This window comes from Mesoplodon mirus (genome assembly GCF_964341445.2).
Source record: "Mesoplodon mirus genome assembly, chromosome: 1".
Classification (NCBI taxonomy): domain Eukaryota; kingdom Metazoa; phylum Chordata; class Mammalia; order Artiodactyla; family Ziphiidae; genus Mesoplodon; species Mesoplodon mirus.
The window spans coordinates 70729148-70747939 of record NC_138976.1 but is presented as its reverse complement, the minus strand read 5'-3'; the positions used below and the strand labels follow the sequence as shown (position 1 = coordinate 70747939).

Here is an 18792-nt window from a genome sequence, read left to right as displayed (position 1 = left end):
CTTATTTTTACTTTCTCAGGCTCCATCACAATGCCTAGCAGAGAGCAGGCCCACAATACATATTCAAACTATAGAAGTAAATTTCTTAGCTTACTGAGATTTTCTACTTAGCTGCAAAAGATTTTAAAAAATTGATAGAAACGTTCCTAAAATATGTCTTCCAGATTTTCTGAGTATACAATGAATATAATTTAACTCTTGATGACTCGGATCACCATTTTGAACAAGTTATTGTTTCACATTTTAAGGCAGTGACTGCAGGGTTTACAGGGCTATAACCTATGTTCCTATATTAAGTGGTTATTGATTACTAATAGTTTTGGACTCCTAAAATCTGCTTTTGTAGGTTTTTTTCTCAATTGTCTATTAGCATTTCATGCTACTGCCACTAAATCTGCCTTAAATGGCCTTGTCCTGATTAAAAGCACCTGCTACAACTAGTTAGCGTCATATGTTCATTAAAAGAAACTGGTTCCATGAAAGGATTTTTTTCTATTTTAAAGTGCTAGAGATCCACATGTGGACTCTAGGCTTCCTATTTAGACTCCTTTTTATTCTCTGGTAGATTTGGGATTAATTTTCCTTCCACATATAATGTATCATTTTTACCTTTTTTACAGAGTCTGGTAAGATGGTAGGAAAGTTCTATTACTGTTCAATCTTCTCCATTTTTTGGATGGTATTCTTTCCTAGTTCACAAAAGGTTAAACTACCCTATCTTTAAATTTTAGGGGCTTTCCAAAGATTTTGATATCTTCTGTAATATAAAAAAGAGAATGAGGTGAAGCTCATTTTTTGGTCTTAAGCACCTCACAGATTTAAGTTCAATTTTCCAGAACTCCTGCCACTGAAAGTAGAGTAACTATTAAATAGAAAATAATACAAATTTACTTGGGGCTTTGAAAAATATTTGGCATTTAGATTGTTACTTACATTTGAATAAGTGTGTGTGATATGTAATTCAAAAGAGTTTAAGGTAAATAATAAAAGCCACACTATGAAGTTCTAATTATAGAAGGAGCTGTCACCTAGTTCAATTCTTCCTTGAAGCTCACTCCATGCTGGGAACACGCGGCATTAATTCTCTGGCTGATGTAAAAATATGAAACAACAGTTTTCCCGTTTAATTGGAACTTATATTAGAAGAAAAGAGGTGTTCAAATATTGCTTTTAAGAAAGTTTCCCTGATGGGATACAGACTATGCCACATTGCAGTAAGTTGAAACAGTGAGCACTATTAACAAGAGTTAAAATCCAGTTCTTAGTTGAGCAGAGTAGTTATTAAATGTCAAAAAGAATGCCCCAAAGCAAGACTTACCATAAATAAATGAGGATAATGCATTTTCAGATAATTCAGTGATTACAGTCAATTGAAGTTTTGTCTTACCAGCCAGGTATTGTTCTGGTTCACGTTTCCTGTCATCTAGTTCTCTTTTCTTACTATTATTTTGAACATGTCAGTTAATATTTGATTTTTTATAAAGTCCATAAAGTCCTACTCCCAAATAATATCTTAACATGTCATTAAGGGAAGTAAAGCAAATGTCTAGAGTGTCTGGTGATCTCTGAATTTAAAAAATGGCTTGAAAATAAAAGATTAAGTTTTCTATAAAAGGACAGGAGTTAGCACAACCAATCCTGATTAAAATTAAAAATGTATCCCCAGGACTGGCGATAAAAAGCTTAAGCTCTAAAGTGAGTTCCTTGAGGATGAGGACTTTGTTTTTGTCTCTGAATTTCAACCAAGTTCCTTGGTATTACGAATAGTACACAGAAAACAATGAGGAAGTATTTGCCTAATGAATAAGACTAGAATATGACAGGTAAAGAAACTTATTTATTTTATTTGTTGTACAGGGTTTCCAAAAGGTTATTTTAATTTTTTGAAAGCTTTAACTATGACAATTTAAAGGCAGTGTTTTTCCCCCCACAGATGAGCTAGTTTTCAGTTTTGTTAACCATATCAAAAGATCTAGAATAAGAAAACAAGATACACAATGATGTAATTGCCAAAAACTTAAATAAAACTAATTTAAGGACAATTTACATATTGATGCAACCATATCTACAACTAAAGTCATTAAGTAAGTTAATTAGGGCATATTCGGGATACTGAATGTATCTAAAGTTACTTACACTGTAGTAAAATAGACTTTTTACTCTAAATAGATGGCTGTAAAATAATTTTGATTTGATGCCTCACTGTGAGCAAATGGGATATGGAGAGAAGAGGGAAAAATCCCATAATCCTACACTATAATTGAGTAAAATTTCTTTGTTACAGGTGTTAGAAAATAAGATTAATGTATAAAAATTTCTTTGCCTTATATCAAGCTTTTACTATATGCAACTATGATTTAGGGGTTCATATAAATTCATATAAGTGAAGTTTTATACATAATTTGACTATATTTTACCATTTACCTGTGTATTATTTCTTACTATATCTTCAGTTTTTAAGAATGTTTTCCATCATATTTTTAAAAATGAACAAAGAGAATACATATACAACCAATTTATAACTTCATTTCCTATAATGAAGGTAAAAGGTAAATGGTGACCATACTGAAGAGGCCATAAATCATAATGGATTGCAGACAGCTGAGATGGATGTGAAGCTAAGGTCAAGAATTCTTTTAACTATCTGAGAGAATCATAAAGGGTAAAGGTTAATACTGACATTCACAAGTTCCATCAAATACAAGTCTTAATTAGAAATATATGATATGATAAAATGGTCTCAATCATGGAATCTGGCATATGATTTCATTGATTTCTACCTAAGTGTCAAAACATCAACTTGTTTTCTCCCCATAATAAGCTGGCAGCAGCAACTTATTATGAGAGACTAGGGCCCTGAGCAAAAACAGGCATATGCCAGGGTTCTGCAGTCTCTGCACAACTGACATCTGAGGACAGATAACTATTTGCTGTGGGGGGCCGTCAGGTGCACCAAAGGATCATTACAATGTAGAATATTTTTAGCAGCACGGCTGGCCTCTATCCATTAAGTGCCAGTACCACCTCTTCAACTATGTGAATCAAAAATGTCTTCAGACATTGCCAAAATCTCATAGCAGCGGTGGGCAGGGGTGGGGTGGGCAGAATCATTACTCACTGATAACCACTGGCTTTTACAAAACTCTGTGACCAAAAACTAGGGTGTCACTACCTCTAATCTAAGCTTCTGATTTCTCTAATGTTTGATCTAGCTAATGCACAGCCTTTGGTTAGGTAAGATAAGTGCTATTATTGTATTATGAATTTAAATTATTTTAAGAACATAATAAGAGATTAATTTTATTCATTACTTGAAATTCCTTTCTAATTCTCTTAAACATGCCTTAAAAAACATGCCTTTTGACATACTATAATTATTATGCATATATTTTTTGGATGTTTAAAAAATTTAACATTTCATGAATACTTCCATGTAGTAACAATGATCTACAAATATTTTACTTTACTAGCCATATGATTTACCACTGTGTTAATATTATTGCTTGGTTAGTCATCTCCCTACTGTTGGACATATGGGCTTTTCCCAAATTTCTACTTTTAGAGACAGTCTGCTGAACACACTATTGTATAAATTACTTTTTTGGGGGGTAGGGGAGTAGGGTGAAAAATGGGGGAAAATAAAAGTTAAATATCAATTAGGATTATAGGATCAAAGAGTACAGGCAGTTTTATAGCTTTTCTTACATACTGAATATGAAATACAGAAATATTTGAAGTCTGTCTTAAAACGTGCTCAGTGTTGAGGTGCTTAACTGCTAAAAAGTGTACTAGAAAGACAGGGTATTATATTTAAAATTTTAGTTTATCTATATTGATAAGACTATTATTTATCATTTCATAATCCAGAAAAGATTTCTTTTCTTATAACTTTTTTTTTTGCCAAATGTTCCCTTTTCCTTATCTCTATACTGATTTTTCATTATCAAAGAAAAAAGACTGAAACCTCTTTGAAGATCTAAATTATGATATAAAACATAAGGAAATTAAGCAAATGCAAGAATAAAGGGGTCACATGAGAAATTCAGAAATATAACCACTTCTGTATTAGCCTGACAAAAATCTAACAAGTTTGATTATTTAGACAGCAAAAATGTCTAATAAACTTCAAATACAATAGGATCAGGCAAATTTATCAATATCTTAGCTCTATCTTTCTGGAAAACTAATAAATTTCCTAAATTAAAAAGACTTCTTTCCAAATAATTAAGCAAAATGCATTTTTTCTCTCTTGACTAAAACCACAAAAAAAAACAAAACAATAAAATGTCATGATTTCTCCTTAGGGCACTAAAAAAATCCTATGATCTAAATAATAATGAGATAGACAAAATGAAAGGATTTTGTCAAACTACATACTTGTATTTATGTCAGTCAGATGGCTGGTATAGCACTGGAGGACGTAAAGGACATTGAGTTCTCTTTGAATAAGCCTTTTAAATGAAGTAATGGGATCAAGTGAACTAAAGCAAACTCAGAAAATTAAATCATTTTTTCTCTCCTCACATTATAAATCATAAGTAGAATTAGTTGTCTTGCAAGAATAAGTAAACAATCTAGATTTTAAAAGATTGTAAATCTTCCAGTACAATGAGTAGCTCAATGGCAAAACCTCTAAGAGATTAAGAAACCTTTTTTAATGGAATGTTGACCTGGATGAGGAAATGGAGTAATTCTTCCTTGTTGCTTTGGTAGGAAAAACTATCTAGAAAGGCCCTGCAGAGGAGCTCCCAAAAGCAGCCAGGTTTTTAAACGAATCCACATTAAATCCTCTATCATATATGTAATTTCTATCTTTAGTAAGGGCATTTGTGACAACCCAATGGTTATATGGAATATGCCTTCCTTGTTACTGAAGCCATGTAGATCTGAAAGCTGCTGATGAATAATATTGGGTGGGCCAAAAGGCTCGTTTGATTTTTTCTGTAAGATGGCTCTAGTGGCACTTAGTTGTCTTTTAACTTCCTTTTAAACAATTTTGTTAGATTATATGTGACAGCTGTCATATCAGTGTGCATTTTAAGAAGACAGCCTTTTTTTTGGGGGGGTACATGGGCCTCTCACTGTTGCGGCCTCTCCCGTTGCAGAGCACAGGCTCCGGACGCGCAGGCTCAGCGGCCATGGCTCACGGGCCCAGCCGCTCCGTGGCATGTGGGATCTTCCCGGACCGGGGCACGAACCCGTGTCCCCTGCATCGGCAGGCGGACTCTCAACCACTGCGCCACCAGGGAAGCCCAAGACAGCCATTTTAATATTGAAGATGGAAGAAAAAAGCAACATTTTCAGCATATTATGCTTTATTATTTCAAGAAAGGTAAAAATGCAACTGAAACGCACAAGAAGATTTGTGCAGTGTATGGAGAAGGTGCTGTGACTGATGAACGTGTCAAAAGTGGTTTGCAAAGTTTCGTGCTGGAGATTTCTCACTGGACGATGCTTCATAGTCAGGTAGACCAGCTGAAGTTGATAGCGATCAAATTGAAATAATTGAGAACAATCAACATTATACCACGCAGGAAATAGCTGACATACTTAAAATATCCAAATCAAGCGTTGAAAATCATTTGCATCAGCTTGGTTAAGCGAATTGTTTTGATGTTTGGGTTCCACATAAGTTAAGCAAAAAACCTTCTTGACCATATTTCTACATGCGATTCTCTACTGAAATGTAATGAAAATGTTCCGTTTTTAAAACAAATTGTGACCTGCGATGAAAAGTGGATACTGTATAATAAAGTGGAATGGAAGAGATCGTGGGGCAAGCAAAATGAACCACCGCCAACCACACCAAAGGCCAGTCTTCATCCAAAGAAGGTGATGTTGTGTACATAGCGGGATTGGAAGGGAGTCCTCTATTATGAACTCATTCTGGAAAGCCAAACAATTAACTCCAACAAGTACTGCTCCCAATCACACCAAGTGAAAGCAGCACTCGCTGAAAAGCATCCAGAATTAGTCAACAGAAAATGCATAATCTTCCATCAGGATAACGCAGGACTGCATGTTTCTTTGATGACCAGGCAAAACTGTTACAGCTTGGCTGGGAAGTTCTAATTCATCTGCCGTATTCACCAGACATTGCACCTTTTGATTTCCATTTATTTCGGTCTTTAAGAAATTCTATTAATGGAAAAAATTTCAATTCCCTGGAAGACTGTAAAAGGCACCTGGAACAGTTCTTTGCTCAAAAAGATAAAAAGTTTTTCAGGAACTATGAAGTTGCCTGAAAAATGGCAAAAGGTAGTGGAACAAAAGGGTGAATACGCTGTTCAATAAAGTTCTTGGTGAAAATGAAAAATGTGTCTTTTATTTTTACTTAAAAAAACGAAGGCACTTTTTGGCCCACCCAATAGAATTGTTTTGACTCTAAACACTATTTTTCACAGTGATATCCTCTCATGAAGGTCAATATTAATATTTCATTTGTCTGGCAATAGTGAAGGAAGCTCACCAGGCAAGGAATAAGCAAAATGGTTATCACTATTACCAAGTTCATATATTTCATTAATAAAATTCCTCAGGTCCTTACTATGAGCCTAATCTTACTAATACGGATACTTGCTTTGTAACTGACAGTGTATCAGCTAGGGTGAGTACATGGACACACATAAGAAATGACAGGCTGACAATGAAGAGACAGAACAAAAGCCAAAAAACAAGCAGACAAAAACCTTCAAAATAAATAATCTAAAGGCCTACTGGTGAATGTTTAGAGTAACTGAGATCAATAGATTTTTAGGGTATCAGTACAATTATGGATATTCATAATGATCCCTGAGTCATCAAAAAAGTGTTAAATTATGTTCAGTATAAAGGAGGCAGGGAAATTTTTTCATTAAATGATTAAAGGAAGAATTTTAGTACTGAAGGTTTAGGTTTCAGCTTCCTAGAAAATTCAGTTAAGTGGAACCCCTTATTCCCAAATGATGACAAACAAATAAACTGGTATTCTCTAATACTAACATAAAAATTCAATAAAGTGAACTATTACAAAAAAATTTTATCACACTCAGTATCAGCTTTTGTAAAAAAAATAAGGAATGGCACTGAGATGCAAACTTCTACTATTATTTCCTTTATGCTGTGTGGCCATTTCATTGATTGAGATAAGTTGTTCATGAAAACAGTTTTTTAGTCAGGTAATTTAAGGGGAAAGTGGCCTGTATACTGGTAATCTCAATAACATTATCCCCACTAAGTTCAGTTCCAAGAATTTCTATTTCTTGAAGAGTAGAAAACATATTTTAAAACTAATATGCAAATATCAAGGGTCATGGACAAGTTAAAAATTTAGAGACATAAAATCTAATCAGTTAAAACCCATACATAACCTAAAATTTTCTGATAAACATGTCCCCAAGGACTATAGAGTCAAATATTTGTATTTTATGTTTTCTTTTACTCTGGTACTTGTTCCTGTGAAGGAAGGCAATATGTTTATACCTCATACCACCAATGGAAGTGAGGTGGATGGTTTTACAGAAAAACTCAAGGATGCTTGCAAAAGTCTTTTTCTCTTACAATACATACTATAAATAAGTATATAAGCCAATTATGTTTAAAACTATCCATTAAGAAGAAAACCCTAATTCATAATATGGGAACAAATTAAAATGCATATGTTATTGTCTAACTGCAGCTAATAAAAACCAATTAGCAAATTTACTTAACAGAATTCTGTTTAGAGTCATGAAGTATGGACTAAATGGCTTCTGCAAAAAAACTATAAATAAAACCCTGATTAAAAGACTATTCTTTCCTATTAAAGAATAGAATCAGTCCTTTATGAGCATACATATAAAATATATTAAAAAACACTTTTGGCTGAGGAAAAAATATTTTAATATAGTTTGAGAAATACATCACAGAGATAAGTTTTAAAACAACACTTGGGGTTCATTCCATATGAAGAGATTGCTGATATACTCAAAACAAAGCAAAAAACCCCTCACAGTCTAATAAGGATTCAAACCCTTTTTAATGGAAATAATTGTAAAATATACAGTTTTCTGCATTCTCAGATTATATATTGTACACAATGTGTATTGAACATGTGTTCTTCTTAATTGATGGCTATCAGTATGAACATTATCCCATCTCTTAGATTATAGCTATACTTTCAGGGGTATCATATGAGTGACTTCCAAAATGCTTAAGGCTGTTTTACCTCTGTATTAAACGACCTCAGAAGGTTGTACTTTTATGGTACTTTAATTTCCTTCCTTCAGAATGCTACCAATATGTTCTTTCTGAACAGCATATAAAATGACTTTAACAAATCTGCTGATATGAATGAAGCTTGCTGTATCACTAACCTTATTATCATACATCATTCTAGATTAACAGGTTCTGAGCAAAGACCTAAAAATGGTTTCATGACGTTCCTAAGGCATAAAACAAAGGGATTTTTTAAAATGGTGATTGATTTTTTCAATGCTTAAAGGCTTCTCCATTTATTTATTGGTATGTAATTGTGTTTCAAGTCTATAACACAATTATAAATGTCAGTTAAATGGGTATTACTGATTTAATAAATAACATAAATGTTTTACCAAGTGTTGAGTGAATAAAAATAATGCCCCTTATACTCTAGGCTCTCAAGAACAGTAAAAAGTGAAGGTAAAGATTAATTGTGAATTTAGTATAGTGAAAGTTAAAAAAAGACCTTCAGCTGATAAAGGTTCTTAAAAAAGACATATTGTTAAGCATGTATCAAAAACATCTGGGGCAAGATTAAACAATTTACATACGTTATTTATGTCAGAGCTAATTGAAATTTTATGTTACTAAGCAATAAACTTCCATTAAAAGCATATAATTATTAATTAAGAATAATTATATTATTATAATATATAATAAGGTAAGCACTACCCAAAAAACTACCAGTCAGAAAACAACCAACCAGTATACTGGGAAATATCTAAAACTATACCTGATATAAACCAGGCAAACAAAATTAATTTACTTGCCCCAGCACCATTTTTGTGTATTAAAAATGAAAACTAGACCACATAGGAGAAATAAAGGAAACAATGTTTATTTTTCATTGCAAATTTTTATGTAACTCAGGACAACAAGATTTAAAAAGGCTTTAGGAAAAAGCAGGAATAAATTTTAATGCTGACAATAATAGATAGAACTTTTGGATCAACACCTACCGATTTTTTTCTACTGTTTTCCAGATCTTTGAGTTCATTCTCGATTTTTGTGATTAATTCCCTGAGTTCATCAAGATTAGTGCAAATAAGCTAAAATAAAACACAAAAACACAGCTTGATAACACATAATATAAAACACCCAAAATGTGGTAACAGAAGTTGTTTTAACACACACTGAATTCACAATTATTTGTCTTTGTAACAGCAAAATGCAAAGAAAGCTCCACAGTTTATATTTTAAAAGGTATTTACTTGTTATGATGTATGAACTTCAGGCTTTCACCCCACATCCCCACCTTTCAGTTTGCTTTATAATCCAGGTACTTTTTTTTTTTTTTTTTTTTTTTTTAACATTCTTAACTTTCAGCCCAGAATGACAAAGATCTGGAAACTCACCCTAGATTTCACAGGTTACTGAATCACCTTTAAGAAATGCTTCATCAAGCAGTCTCCTAGCAGGTGAATAAATGCACCCCTGGAGAACTATCATTTTACCTTTGCTTTGGTTGCTAACTATACAATTTAACAAATTGCATTACTGCTGTTGGGATTGCTAATAAAGAGGGACTTCAACTATATGAATATATTCAAAGAAGTTAATAAAATTAAGTATACATTCTTAATATGATCTTCTTAGTAGTCCTTAATAAAACCATCTCCAGAGATAGCATCTATTTCCTTTCATAATTGTGTGGCTCATTTAATTTCACCTTGGAAATGCTGGCAAATGGCCAAAACACTTGGTCTTTAGTTATTAATTAATAATCAAACTAGTTTGGCTTAATTACTAAAGATTTAAACAGTGAAGTGTCAGCAACAATAACAAAAATATTAGTAACTACATTTTAGTTCTTGTAAAATTATACTGAATTTTTCCAATTTGTTCGATACATTTTATTTTTTTCTAAAATAATTTAAGCTTATATTTTAAAAAATCTGTTGTGAAAAAGAAATAGAAGATTTCTAAAAGAGAACTGCAACCACATATAGAGGAAAAGTTTTAGATTAATGAAAATCTTATAATGTTTATACTGTGTGATAATGAAAAAAACCCCACTATACTTATAAAGCTACTAATTCATCATTAAATTTTTATCAGTCCCATGTTTCTTACATTCATTAATTTCTTGTAAGGGTGTTATTTTCCTAAAAGGTATATTTTCTTTTAAAAGAAAACAAACAAAAACAACAAAAGCAAAAGTAGGTTACAACAAGATCATTCCTCATGACTGTGTGACAAAAATGAGAGACTAGGAGCACTGACACTTTCTTTATCATTAAGTTGAACCATATGAAATTGCTGATATGCCTTTGTTCTACAAAAATGGCAACATGGTTCAACCTAATAGACAAAGAAAAAGTTATCACAGATAATATAAATTATACTTAGTATTAACAATTGTTAGAAACATCTACATAATTTCAAACTCACAGAACTGACAAAGCAGGGAAAATATGTATTTAAGTAACCCAAATTAAATAATTTCAGAGTAGAAAACAGTATGCGATGATGTAGTAGGACAGTGCAGCTGATATTTATTACACACTATGCATTTCCATTTGCCAAATCTAGAATTATGGAAGAAATGCTGATGGTTAAGCAGTGCACTAGCTAATTATATAAGTGCCTCTAGAACTAGATAATGTCTTCAACTTCTATCAGTAAAGCTTCAGAAGCACGTTGGCCCTACACCAGGTTTCTAGAAAGTACTCAATGGGAACTAAACTTCCCATTGTATAATCTGCTATTATGACTACCATGTCAAACTTGCCACAGAGCTTGCAGATGGTTACACCCTTTTCACTGAACTTGATGTATTAGTCAATAGCACACCATGGATTTCTCATTTGCACATATGGCAAAACTCAGAGGAATTTTCACTTGCATCTCAGCTGTCTCATTACTCATGGAGTAAGGGTACATTTTGCATGTATGTTGTAGAAACTTATGGTAACAGTGAAAACATATACCCCTACACCTGACCACATCCTAAAAAATTTAAGATCTTTTAATTAGCAAGCAATTATTTATACTCCGTTTAAGGGAACAGATACCACAGTTCTGAAGTCAAATCAGGAATGATTTCCACAGCTTAAGAGCTATAAGTAAGCTGTACTACATCAGTGCTTCTCAAACCTTAACGTGCTTAAGAATCACCTGGGAATCTTGTTAAAAGGAGGTTTTTGATTTAGTAGGTCTGAAGCAGGACATAGGATTCTGCATTTCTAACAAGTTCCCAGGTATGGTCTGAAGATGACATTTTTAAGCAACAATGTACTAAACGATTATGAATTACAAATCTGCATGGCTACGGAAACATGCTGGTAGTATGGAGCTAAATGAGTATGAAAACTCAAAAAGATGAATTTCCAAACAGGGGATGGAATAGTGAATTAAATGCACAAAGATAAGACAAATGTTTCTTAAATGACATGACTCAAACATAAATTTTGCTGAATTTGAGGGTCAAAATATTTTTAGCAACATTTACTTTGAAGTTATCTTAAAATAACTTAATATCTACAAGACAATTTATACTCTCTTTATATACTAATATATACCTCTCTCTACATATATATGTAATACTTAATATATATACCCAAAATATACAGTCAAGTTATTAGAAAATTCTTGTATGGGAACATAATTCTAATTTTATTACTGATATCAAGGGAAAAATAATTTGATTTATGCCGATTCTGTCATATATACACTCTATTCCTTCTCTCTACAAAGTAAGGAATAGAGTGTGGCATATGTGTGGCCTTTAAACTCAATTCATTTTCAAATGGTGCTTTTAAAAATACAATCAATCCAATAAGAAATGTTCATCTCAATAAGGAGAACAGATGCATTATTTGAACAAAGCAAAACAGCTTATTAAGACCCCCTTCTCATTACCTTAAATTTGAAAAAAATATCTAAGGCTTGGTGCCTCCAGGGGTGAAAAGGAAAGCTCCATAGCAGCTTGGATTACAGTTGGGTCACACTGCCAACATTCATAAGAGAAGGTTTTCAGTCATACTGCAGAGGTTAGAAGAAGAGTTTTATCCCCCAGGAAGAACCTCTTCAAGGATGTCACACTTTCCCTCAAATTAACCTTTCACTTGATGCAACCCATGAGAGAGTCACAAAATCATAAATCTTAGAGCTGAAAGGAACTGCCCAAAACATGTGATTTGGTCCAAACCTTGGCAAAGGCTAAAAAGGTGTATCTCCAATTCATATACAAGCTAGTTAAAATTAACAGAGATAAAGTAACCTAAGATGACACTCATAGAGAAAACCATGGAACCTAGGACTCCTCCTCCTCCTACTAGATCATATTCTTTAAGGGTTCCCTCTAAACAAAATAAAACAAAAAAACTAACAATAATTGAACATGTATTATAGTTTTAGGAACTAATTTATACCTAAGCTTTCATTTCTATTAAATGGTAAATATTAAAAGGCCCTCTCTCCAACTCAAGGAGCAGAAGTGTGTGTATACAGTGGGGGAGGGGAGGTCCTATAGAGATTGAAAGAACTCCATGACCACATCTCAGAAAAATTACAAAGTAAATTATTTCTTATTTTATCACTACTTCAAGCTAGATATTATGCCCTTTGGGTATAAACTCAATAGGTTTGAGAGGTATTTACTTTATTGGTTCCAAAAAGGACACAAGTAAGGTAGCATACAAAAGTAAAAGAATATAGTAAATTACATTAAAAAGCAAAAGGAAAACAATGCAAAGTCAAAATGAATAGGTCCAAATAAAGTGGATCACATTTACTACCATTCTAATAAAACACTCCAATAATTTCTTTAAAAAATTATAAGTAAAACAATAAATGCATGGTGCAAATTCAAAATCTATATTATATTTAAAATAAAATTATATTGACATCTGTTAAAACTATGAGGACAGGAAAATTCCTTCTCACTTCTATGATCATCATATCAGCAATACTGACTACTTCAAAACCTGCAAATGAAGATATCATGTGTGACATGACAAGTAAGTCTGATTAACAAGTTAAAACATTTTTATACCACTATATGATTAAAACCTGATGTTTCTCTCAATGTACTATATATAAAAATGGAAAAAATTTTAAGGGGAAAGTAAAACCCCATGATGTTAAAAGTGAAACAAAAAGCTGAAGTTGAAAATACTCATTTTATTAGGATACATTTCACATGAATGAAGAACAAATGAGAAGGATACGGATGTGTAAAGAAAAATATTTTTAAAGAAAAAAGGTAGCAATTCAAAATAACAACACAATTAAAAGGTCCTTAACTCAGTGAAGCAGTTAAACTCTAATTTTACTTTTGGTCCCAATTTGTCACATTGAAGGTAGTACTTTATTTCATATCCCTTAGTTTCTCCATTGGTTAAATGGAGAAATAGAGTTTTTTCAGAGGTATGTTGGATCAGTGAGTTTATGCTTATGTTTAAAAATAATACTACTATGTAAGTCTTAGTCAACAGCTGGATTGTGGATTTCCTCTGCAAAGGAAACTTTCGAATAAATCACACATATGGAATAGGAACAAGAACACATGACATGAAAGATTTTGATTACCAACAAAAAGCAGAGTCATGGTAACTAAGGCTTCTAAATTATTTTAAAGACTTATCTTATTGAGACTTGACAAACTAAGCTTTAAGAATACTTTCTGGGACCTTCAAGATGGCAGAGGAGTAAGACGTGGAGATCACCTTCCTCCCCACAAATATATCAGAAATACATCTACATATGGAACAAATCCTACAGAACACCTACTAAACGCTGGCAGAAGACCTGAATTCCCAAAAGATATATATATTTTTTATCCTTTGTCTCTTTCTGTGAGTGTGTATGTGTATGCTTTTGTGTGATTTTGTCTGTATAGCTTTGCTTTTACCATTTGTCCTAGGGTTCTGTCTGTCCTTTTTTTTTTTTTAAGTATAGTTTTTAGCACTTGTTATCATTGGTGGATTTGTTTATTGGTTTGGTTGCTCTCTCTTTTTTGTATGACTTTTTAATTTTTAATTTTTAATATTTTTTTTAAATTTTAATAACTTTATTTTATTTTATTATTATTTTTCTTTCTTTCTTTTCCTTTTTCTCCCTTTTCTTCTAAGCCGTGTGGCTGACAGGGTCTTGGTGCTCCAGCCAGGTGTCAGGCCTGTGTCTCTGAGGTGGGAGAGCCAAGTTCAGGACACTGGTCCACCAGAGACCTTCCAGCTCCACGTAATGTCAAATGGCAAAAGTGCTTCCAGAGATCTCCATCTCAATGCTAAGACCTAGCTCCACTCAACAACCAGCAAGCTACAGTGCTGTACACCCTATGCCAAACAACTAGCAAGACAGGAACACAACCCTACCCATTAGCAGAGAGGCTGCCTAAAATCATAATAAGGTCACAGACAACCCAAAACACACCACCAGATGCGGTCCTGCCCACCAGAAAGACAAGATCCAGCCTCATCCAACAGAACACAGGCAGTAGTCCCCTCCACCACAAAGCCTACATAAACCACTGAACCAACCTTAGCCACTGGGGGCAGACACCAAAAACAATGGGGACTACAAAGCTGCAGCCTGCGAAAAGGAGACCCCAAACACAGTAAGTTAAGCAAAATGAGAAGACAGAGAAACACAGAGCAGATGAAGCAGCAAGGTAAAAACCCACCCGACCAAACAAATGAAGAAGAAATAGGCAGTCTACCTGAAAAAGAGTTCAGAGTAATGATAATAAAGATGATCCAAAATCTTGGAAATAGAATGGAGAAAATACAGGAAACGTTTCACAGGGACCTAGAAGAACTAAAGAGCAAACAAACAATGATGAACAACACAATAAATGAAATTAAGAATTCTCTAGAAGGAATCAATAGCAGAATAACTTACGCAGAAGAACAGATAAGTGACCTGGAAGATAAAATAGTGGAAATAACTACCACAGAGCAGAATAAAGAAAAAAGAATGAAAGAATTGAGGACAGTCTCAGAGACCTCTGGGACAACATTAAACGCACAAACATTCGAATGATAGGGGTCCCAAAAGAAGAGAAAAAGAAAGGGACTGAGAAAATATTTGAAGAGATTATAGTGGAAAACTCCTCCAATATAGGAAAGGAAGTAGTCAATAAAGTCCAAGAAGCACAGAGGGTCACATACAGGATAAATGAAAGGAGAAACACTCCAAGACACGTATTAATCAAACTATCAAAAATTAAATACAAAGAAAAAATATTAAAAGCAGCAAGGGAAAAGTAATAATTAACATACAAGCGAATCCCCATGAGGTTAACAGCAGATCTTCCAGCAGAAACTCTGCAAACCAGAGCAAGCGGCAGGACATATTTAAAGTGATGAAAGGGGAAAACCTACAACCAAGATTACTCTACCCAGCAAGGATCTCATTCAGATTTGACGGAGAAGTTAAAACCTTTACAATCAAGCAAAAGCTAAGAGAATTCAGCATCACCAAACCAGCTTTACAACAAATGCTAAAGGAACTTCTCTAGGGAGGAAACACAACAGAAGGAAGAGACCTACAATAAAAAACCCAAAACAATTAAGAAAATTGGAAGAGGAACATACATATCGATAACTACTTTAAATGTAAATAGATTAATGCTCCCACCAACAGACATAGACTGGCTGAACGGATATAAAAACAAGACCTGTATATATGCTGTCTACAAGAGACCCACTTCAGACCTAGGGACACATACAGACTAAATGTGAGGGGATGTAAAAGATACTCCATGCAAATGGAAATCAAAAGAAAGCTGGAGTAGCAAGTCTCATATCAGACAAAATAGACTGTAAAATAAAGACTATTACAAGAGACAAAGAAGGACACTACAGAATGATCAAGGGATCAATCCAAGAAGAAGATATAATAATTGTAAATATTTATGCACCCAACATAGGAGTACCTCAATACATAAGGCAATGCTAACAGCCATAAATGAGGAAATTGACAGTAACACAATCATAGCAGGGGACTCTAACACCCCACTTTCACCAATGGACAGATCATCCAAAATGAAAATAAATACGGAAACACAAGCTTTAAACAATACATTAAACAAGATGGACTTAACTGATATTTACAGGATATTCCATCCAAAAAGAACAGATTACACTTTCTTCTCAAGTGCTCATGGAACATTCTCCAGGATAGATCATATCTTGGGTCACAAATCAAGACTTGCTAAATTTAAGAAAATTGAAATCGTATCAAGTATCTTTTCCGACCACAATGCTATGAGACTAGATATCAATTACAGGAAAAAATCTGTAAAAAATAAAAACACATGGAGGCTAAACAATACACTACTAAATAACCAAGAGATCACTGAAGAAATCCATGAGGAAATCAAAAAATACCTAGAAACAAATGACAATGAAAACACAATGACCCAAAACCTATGGGATGCAGCAAAAGCAGTCCTAAGAGGGAAGTTTATAGTGATACAATCCTCCCTCAAGAAACAAGAAAAATATCAAATAAACAACCTAAACTTCCACCTAAAGCAATAAGAGAAAGAAGAACAAAAACCCCCCAAAGTTAGCAGAAGGAAAGAAACCATAAAGATCAGATCAGAAATAAATGAAAAAAGAAATGAAGGAAACGACAGCAAAGATCAATAAAACTAAAAGCTGGTTCTTTGAGAAGATAAACAAAATTAATAAACCACTAGCCAGACTCATCAAGAAAAAAAGGGAGAGGACTCAAATCAACAGAATGAGAAATGAAAAAGGAGACGTAACAACTGACACTGCAGAAATACAAAGGATCATGAGAGATTACTACAAGCAACCATATGCCAATAAAATGGACAACCTGGAAAAAATGGACAAATTCTTAGAAAAGCACAACCTTCTGAGACTGAACCAGGAAGAAATAGAAAATATAAGCAGACCAATCACAAGCACTGAAATTGAGACTGTGATTAAAAATCTTACAACAAACAAAAGCCCAGGACCAGATGGCTTCACAGGCAAATTCTATCAAACATTTAGAGAAGAGCTAACACCTATCCTTCTCAAACTCTTCCAAAATATAGCAGAGGGAGGAACACTCCCAAACTCATTCTACAAGGCCACCATCACCCTGATACCAAAACCAGACAAAGATGTCACAAAGAAAGAAAACTATAGGCCAATATCACTGATGAACATAGATGCAAAAATCCTCAACAAAATACTAGCAAACAGAAAACAACAGCACATTAAAAGGAACATACACCATGATCAAGTTGGGTTTATCCCAGGAATGCAAGGATTCTTCAATATATGCAAATCAATGTGATAAACCATATTAACAAATTGAAGGAGTAAAACCATATGATCATCTCAATAGATGTAGAGAAAGCTTTCAACAAAATTCAACACCTATTTATGATAAAAACCCTCCAGAAAGTAGGCACAGAGGGAACCTCCCTCAACATAATAAAGGCCATATATGACAAACCCACAGCCAGCATCGTTTTCAATGGTGAAAAACTGAAACCATTTCCCCCAAGATCAGGAACAAGAGAAGGTTGCCCACTCTCACCACTATTATTCAACATAGTTTTGGAAGTTTCAGTCACAGCAATCAGAGAAGAAAAAGAAATAAAAGGAATCCAAATCAGAAAGGAAGAAGTAAAGCTGTCACTGTTGGCAGATGACATGATACTATACACAGAAAATCCTAAAGATGCTACCAGAAAACTACTAGAGCTAATCAATGAATTTGGTAAAGCAGCAGGATATAAATTTTTTTGTTGTTGTTGCAAGTTAAGTGTTATTTATTTATCTATTTATTTTCCAGTATACAAAATTAATGCACAGAAATCTCTTGCATTCCTATATACTAATGATGAAAAATCGGAAAGAGAAATTAAGGAAACACTCCCATTTACCACTGCAACAAAAAGAATAAAATAACTGGTAATAAACCTACCTAAGGAGACAAAAGACCTGAATGCAGAAGGCTAGAAGACACTGATGAAATAAATTAAAGATGATACAAATAGATGGAGAGATATACCATATTTTTGGATTTGGAAGAATCAACACTGTGAAAATGACTATATTACCCAAAGCAATCTACAGATTCAATGCAATCCCTATCAAACTACCAATGACATTTTTCACAGAACTAGAACAAAAAACTTCACAATTTGTATGGAAACACAAAAGACCCCAAATAGCCAAAGCAATCTTGAGAAAGAAAAATGGGGCTGGAGGAATCAGGCTCCCTGACTTCAGACGATACTACAAAAGTACAGTAATCAAGACAGTATGGTACTGACACAAAAACAGAAATATAGATCAATGGAACAGGACAGAAAGCCCAGAGATAAATCCATGCACATATGGTCACCTTATTTTTGATAAAGGAGGCAGGAATATACAATGGAGAAAAGACAGCCTCTTCAGTAAGTGGTGCTGGGAAAACTGGACAGGGACATGTAAAAGTATGAGATTAGATCACTCCCTAACACCATACACAAAAATAAGCTCAAAATGGATTAAAGACCTAAATGTAAGGCCAGAAACTATCAAACTCTTAGAGGAAAACATAGGCAGAACACTCTATGACATAAATCACAGCAAGATCCTTTTTGACCCACCTCCTAGA

At 33.7% G+C, this 18792-nt stretch overlaps 1 protein-coding gene across 3 annotated transcripts in view; it reads right to left on the bottom strand.

Annotated features, from left to right (window-relative positions):
• Nucleotides 1–18792, bottom strand: part of BRD10 (bromodomain containing 10) — a 112781-nt gene that overhangs the window by 16885 nt on the left and 77104 nt on the right. For 2 of the 3 annotated variants that reach the window (XM_082618064.1, XM_082618066.1), the window contains one exon: nt 9177–9266. The exons of the other annotated variant lie outside the window; for it this stretch is intronic. In XM_082618064.1, coding sequence (XP_082474190.1) covers nt 9177–9266 — 90 coding nt within the window. The remainder of the gene's footprint in view (nt 1–9176; nt 9267–18792) is intronic. 3 annotated transcript variants of the gene reach the window in all.